General features: G+C 55.7%; 1 protein-coding gene across 1 annotated transcript; it reads right to left on the reverse strand.

Moving 5' to 3' along the window:
- Positions 1-2,888: 2,888 nt before the first annotated feature.
- LOC136556168 (homeobox protein HMX1-like) lies at positions 2,889-4,341 on the reverse strand. Its single transcript, XM_066549218.1, has 2 exons — positions 4,070-4,341; positions 2,889-3,423 (listed from the first exon to the last, which is right to left on the reverse strand). The coding sequence occupies exons 1-2, from the start codon at positions 4,339-4,341 to the stop codon at positions 2,889-2,891; spliced, it is 807 nt and encodes a 268-aa protein (XP_066405315.1).
- Positions 4,342-6,057: the final 1,716 nt, after the last annotated feature.

A 6,057-nucleotide genomic window follows, 5' to 3' on the forward strand; every position in this document is an offset into this window, starting at 1 on the left:
ATCAAACCTTCACAGCACGTTTTAAAATCTCAGTTCCAGCAACTAATCAACTCTAGCACTGTTTGGAGTTGGGATTGGTTGTTTGGTTTGGTTTGCTTTGGTTTGGTTGGTTGTTTGTTTGTATTTTTTTCTTTTTTTTCTCAAACTCCTTGCCAGCTCTGTTAGTTTTTTGGGGATTTGAGGGTTTGGGGTTTTGTTTTGGTTTAGTTTTTTTTTTGATTGAGGTTTGGAGTTTTTAGTCAATTGGATGGTTTGGGGGGTTGTTTGAGGTTTATTTGCCTGTTTTCTTGTTTAGTTCTGCTGTGGTCTGTTTCACTCCTTGAAGTCTCTCATCAACAGGTTAGCCGTACAGTAGCTTGCAGCAATCTCCTATTGTAATAAGGAGCAATTAATAAGGAGCAATTAATAATTGCAAACACAATTGTTTCGAGCTGTAAAAGAAACGTCAGTAATATTCAGTGTGATCAGCATTGGCTGCTCGGCTGGGAATCCCGGTGCATCCTGAACTTGGTTTTCTCCAGAGAAAGCCCCCTTGCCACTGGCCGTGTTACCCTGAGTAGCAACAGGAACATTTGGATAATACTTCTGGCCAGTACTCTCAGAACCAGCACTTTTACCTGGATGGGAAACGAATAATTTGGGGTAGTTATTTACTTTGCCTGGCTCCACGGCTGTTTCGGACGTTCGTTGTTCATTGACTCCTGACGATCGGGTCCGTCAGCAACAAGCTGCGAAACCTGACCCGCGCTAACTCCTCTCGCCTGCAGAACTACTCTGCCCCTTGTTTCTGTTGAAAAAAAACAAACCTCCCCCCGTTTCCGTGGGTTCCTATTTTCCTTCATTTTGCTTCTGTAACTTCAGCAACAATTTGAGAGGAAAAACAAGAAAGCAGGGAGAAAACTGAAAATGGTTCGATAAATGTAGGGAAAAGTAGATTAATTGCAGAATAACGATTTCCTATACAGTTATTTTTCACCACGTAGGAGACGTACGAGGCTGCAGTCATGTGGAAGGACAGTGTCTTTAAATAAAGTTTAGTTTCATGTTAAAGAACTAAAGGAAGGGACGCTAGTGTATAGCTGTTGCATCTGATTAAACTTCCATTGGTAGGGATTTAGAAAAAGGTGGATTTGCTTCTATTGGTATTAACCAATCTGGTAATAGTAGTCAAGTAATGGGGTATAGACATGGAAAACATTAGAACAAACAACCAAAAGAAAGTTCCGAAACAGATCAGTTATGAAATATAGACAAACAGGAACCATAGATCATCACTCTGGAAAATGTGTTATTTAGCCACAGAGCAATTCTCAGACTCAGACGATTTTAATTTCTTTGGCTATCACTATAAATTCAGACGAGAAGAGAAGTGTGACTCTTGCAGTCCAGACTGTCAGTTTGTCGCCTACACCTTCCCCGGAGCGGCAGTTTGGGGAAACCTGAGCTATGAAGTGCCCCCGGCAGGTCCCCTTAAGCCTCTCCACTTGCTGACACCACCCTCACCACAGCCTCGACCTCTTTAATTTTTTTTTCTTCCCAGAGCAAGGGGACCCTGTGAGACACCTCTTGCTGCTTGACACTGATTCAAAACGGACTTAAAAGCGAGAGGAGAGGTCAAACACTTCTAGATCACCGCAGCGGCCAGAAAACTTCAGAGAGCCGAGGAAAGCGTTTTCCCGAGCTCGGCTGGAGCCAGGCTCGGCTCCGGCTGCGGCACCTCCCCGGCTGGGAGCGGACCCCGGCAGCCGCCCCGAGCCGCGGGGATTCGCCTGCGTCTGTTCCTTGTGCATCTGCATCAATTGCCCACGGAAAGACAAACGGAAGAGTGAGAAAATGAAAGAAAACCCCTTCCTATCTAGCCGAAACAACTATCGTGCTTTTTTCCCCACTGGGAAAAAAATCGATTCGTTTCCATTCGCGCGTGCAAGGGTGAATTTTGTAATGTCACGATTGTGGTTTTATTTTTAAATTGTGCTCTTTATTTGTAAAATAAAAACCATCGACGCACTCTAGGAAATATCTTTGATACTGCCTAGTAGTGACTATTGAAAAGGCAGGAGTTTCAACTTTCTGAAAAGGTTTATTTCCAACCTTAGGATATAAAGCGTGTTAACTCAGAAACCAAAGGACGACAAAAGCGTTTGCAAATTTATATGTAGATAGATATAAAAAAAATTTAAAACCGCACTTCTTTACCCTAGGATAGCAGGTAAAACCGTCCCACGAGATTTCGGGGGGCGGGATTAGCACAAGAGACAGCTTGGCTTGTTCTGTAAAAACATCACACGACCCCCAGTCTGAGAACCAGTTAGCGCAAAACATGTGAGAGAGATCTTTGGGTGTTTCTTCCGAAGGGGAAAAAAGCAGGAAAGTCACAGTTTAAGAACCAGATCTGAGGAAAGGTGTCTACATTTTGATAATGTAAAAGATGGGGAGAAGCTACTCGGAGGGATATTACAGGAGGAGAGTTTGAGAGACAGAAGCACAGAGCGGCCTTGGCCATTACCAATCTGTATGAAACGTGACTCGGTTCACGGTAAAGCGACCGCCACGGTGCTTGGGACAGACAGGGGGACACGGTCCCCACGGACTGAGGCAGAGCATCGGCCCTCCTGTAAAAGCGGAACGGGATAATTTGGAAGGGCGGCAGGCAGAGCACGTCCCCGTGGCTCCCTGTTATCTCCTCCGTCATGGCCACCGAGGGAGAGCGGCTTGGCAGCGAGCGCCCTTCCGAGCTTTGGCAGCGTGTCGGACACGCGTGGGGGGAGCCCGGGCGGCCCCTCCGTGGGCCGGGTGGTGGCTGTGGCGAAGACGGACACTCCACCTGCACAGCGGGGTCATAAATAAAATCGGGGCGGCCCCCGGCAAGGCAAGGTCGGAGGCCAGGGCTATACGTCCCCGTCCACCAGGCTGAAGTGTTTGCCCGGCGCGGGGAGGCAGAGGTAGGGGATGGCGCTGCCCGGGCAGAGCAGGGGGAAAGGCAGCGGCAGCAGGCAGCGGCTGAGCAGGGGGCTGTCCTTGTAGAGGGCCGGGAGGGAGAGAGCCGAGGCGGCACTGAGGGGCTGCGGCTCTCCGGGGGGCTCGGCCGGCCCCGGGCCCTCGGGCTCCGATGACATTTGTCTCTTGAGCTTGTTGCGGCGGTTCTGGAACCAGATCTTCACCTGGGTCTCGGTGAGGTGCAGCGCGGCGGCCAGCCCGGCCCGCTCGGAGCTGCTCAGGTAGCGCTTCACGTCGAAGGTGGACTCCAGCTGGAACACCTGGCTCTTGGAGAAGATGGTCCGTGTCTTCTTCCTGCCGCCCGCCGCCGGCGATCTGCCGTTCTCCGCGCCGGAGCCCCCGGCCTCCCGCGGCGGCGGCTGCCGGGGACCGCGTATCCCCTCCGCGGGGAGCGGGGACCCCGCATCGCCGCCCTCGGGGCGAAGGCTGCGGCTGGTCCCTTCTGCCCGGGGCCGGCGGGGCTCGCTGCCTGCAGAGGCAAAGCACAGCATCAGTCCCGGCCGCAGCCCGCGCCCCCTCCCCGCATGCACGCACGGCCCGGCAGCGGAGCGCAGGGAGAGGCTGGGGGACAGGATGGGGAGGGGGCTGCCGAGGGCTGGCCGCGGTCCCACACCCTCCAGAGGGGAGAAGAAGGGTGAGGCGCTTCCATAAGGATCCAAGGGAATCCCTCTGCCAGCTGTGTGACAGGAAAGCGAGGGGTTCCTGGGCAGGGGACAGACCGCCCGAGGAGGCCGGGAGGGGGGCACAAGACGCTGGAAGCAGGTGGGTGGTGTGCGGCATCCCCCGCGTCCGCCCGCGGAGCCTCCCCTCCTCCTGCGTGTGCGTATGTGTCTGTGTGTCCGTGTTTGTATCTGTGTGTGCCTGTGTCTGTGTCTGTGTGTCTGTGTGTCCGTGTCTGTGTCTGTGCCTGTGACTGTGTTCGCGTGTGTCTGTATTTGTGTGTGCGTGTCTGTGTCCGTGTGCCTGTGTCTGTGTCTGTATTTGTGTCTGTGTCTGTCTGTCTGTGTCGGTGTCTGTATGCCCGTGTGCGCTGGCCCGGCCCGGCCCGGCGGCACTGGCGGTGCCCAGGTACCGCCTGGGTGGGGGCCGGACTGCGACCCGACCTGCGGGACAGCCTGAGGCGGCTGCTGGCTCCGTACCCGAGTCGCTGGAGCCTTTACTGGGGTCTTGCTCCTCAGGCCCCTCTCCCTCCTCTTCCTCCTCCTCCGCCTCCTCCTCCTCCGGCAGCGCGCAGCGGGCTGTGCCCTGCTCCCTGGCCGGGCGCTGCAGGATGCTGTCGATGCTGAAGGCCGGCGGCGCGCCCGGGGCCGGAGGAGCTCGGCGGCCGCCCCCGAGCTGCACCATGGCGCGGCGAGCCGAGCCTGTCCGAGCCGAGCCTGTCCGAGCCGGGCGTGTCCGGGCCGAGCGTGTCCGAGCCGGGCGTGTCCGGGCCGAGCCTGTCCGGGCCGAGCGTGTCCGGGCCGGGCGTGTCCGGGCCGGGCGTGTCCGAACCGAGCGCCTCCGGGCCGGGCCGAGCCGAGCCGAGCCGAGCCGAGCCGAGCCGAGCCGAGCCGAGGCGCGGCACTGTCGGCGGCAGCGGGAGAGCGGCAGCGCAGCCGGGGCGGAGGGAAGGATGGGCCCGCAGGAGGAGGGGTCGGGGTGACGGAGGGAGGGGATGGAGCTAGAGGGAGCCAAAGCACTGAGGACGGGGGGAGCGGTGCAGGGGGGGAAGACGGCAGAGAGGAGAAGGAAAAGGAGCAGGGACTAGAGGGAAGAGGGGAGGAAGGGAGGGCGGGGAGCACGCCGAGGTGCCCCGGGCAGCCGAGGCTGGGCAGGGCCGCCTGCCTTCCTGCCCAGGCCCTTCAGTGTAAGGGGGCGGAGGGAAGGCAGAGCCAGAGCCCACGGCAAAGGCGAGGAGGAGGTGGGATGGCAGGAGGGAGATCTCTGGATTGAAGGAGAAGAATGGAGGGAGAAGATTGGGAAGAGGGGAATGAGGAGGAGTCCGGCGAGGAAAAGCAGCGATGGCAGTCAGAGAGAGAAAACAGGGAAGGAAGGAAGGAAGGAAGGAAGGAAGGAAGGAAGGAAGGAAGGAAGGAAGGAAGGAAGGAAGGAAGGAAGGAAGGAAGGAAGGAAGGAAGGAAGGAAGGAAGGAAGGAAGGAAGGAAGGAAGGAAGGAAGGAAGGAAGGAAGGAAGGAAGGAAGGAAGGAAGGAAGGAAGGAAGGAAGGAAGGAAGGAAGGAAGGAAGGAAGGAAGGAAGGAAGGAAGGAAGGAAGGAAGGAAGGAAGGAAGGAAGGAAGGAAGGAAGGAAGGAAGGAAGGAAGGAAGGAAGGAAGGAAGGAAGGAAGGAAGGAAGGAAGGAAGGAAGGAAGGAAGGAAGGAAGGAAGGAAGGAAGGAAGGAAGGAAGGAAGGAAGGAAGGAAGGAAGGAAGGAAGGGGGACAGTAGCTCATACAGCCAGAGTCTCTTCCCTGTGGTCTTTTCACCTGCAGACTCTCAGACTGAATACACATCGTTCCCCTGGGGAGAAAAATAAGTTTTACTACCTAATCCTTTTTTTCACCACTTTCTTTTTTTCCTCTCAAGGAGCCCCGTGGTGTCAGACCACCCCAAAATCCACACATAACTTCCACACATTCCCCCTAAGCTCACCATCCCCTCTACATCCCCTGCTGTCCCCGCGGGTAAGCAGAGCCCTTCTGTAGCTTGCACATGAGAAAGTGCCGGCCGGCTGCATGGGTGTGTGAGTTCTGCAAGGTGAATTCGCCTTTGGGACATACAGAAGCGTTCACCTGAGCTCTGCAATCTGGGCAAGGATCGATAGTGTTTCTGTACTACCTTGAGAACTTTTGCTTCCCACACGTCCCAGCACTGCAGCGTTTAAAACCCGTTTGCACGACTCGAGGCAGGACGCCCAGCGATTTTTGAGGCGCCATCCGTTGTGCATCCCAGGGAAACCTCTCCCCTTCTGCTTCCCCGTGTAAAGCCGGGGAAATGCTTCCAACGGCTTTTAGTGCAGGTCTCGAGGTTTCCACCACGAAAACTGCTGAGAGAAAGCGAGAAGTCCTTGAAAAATAGTTGACA

The sequence above is a fragment of the Molothrus aeneus genome, chromosome 4 (assembly GCF_037042795.1).
Source record: "Molothrus aeneus isolate 106 chromosome 4, BPBGC_Maene_1.0, whole genome shotgun sequence".
Lineage (NCBI taxonomy): Eukaryota > Metazoa > Chordata > Aves > Passeriformes > Icteridae > Molothrus > Molothrus aeneus.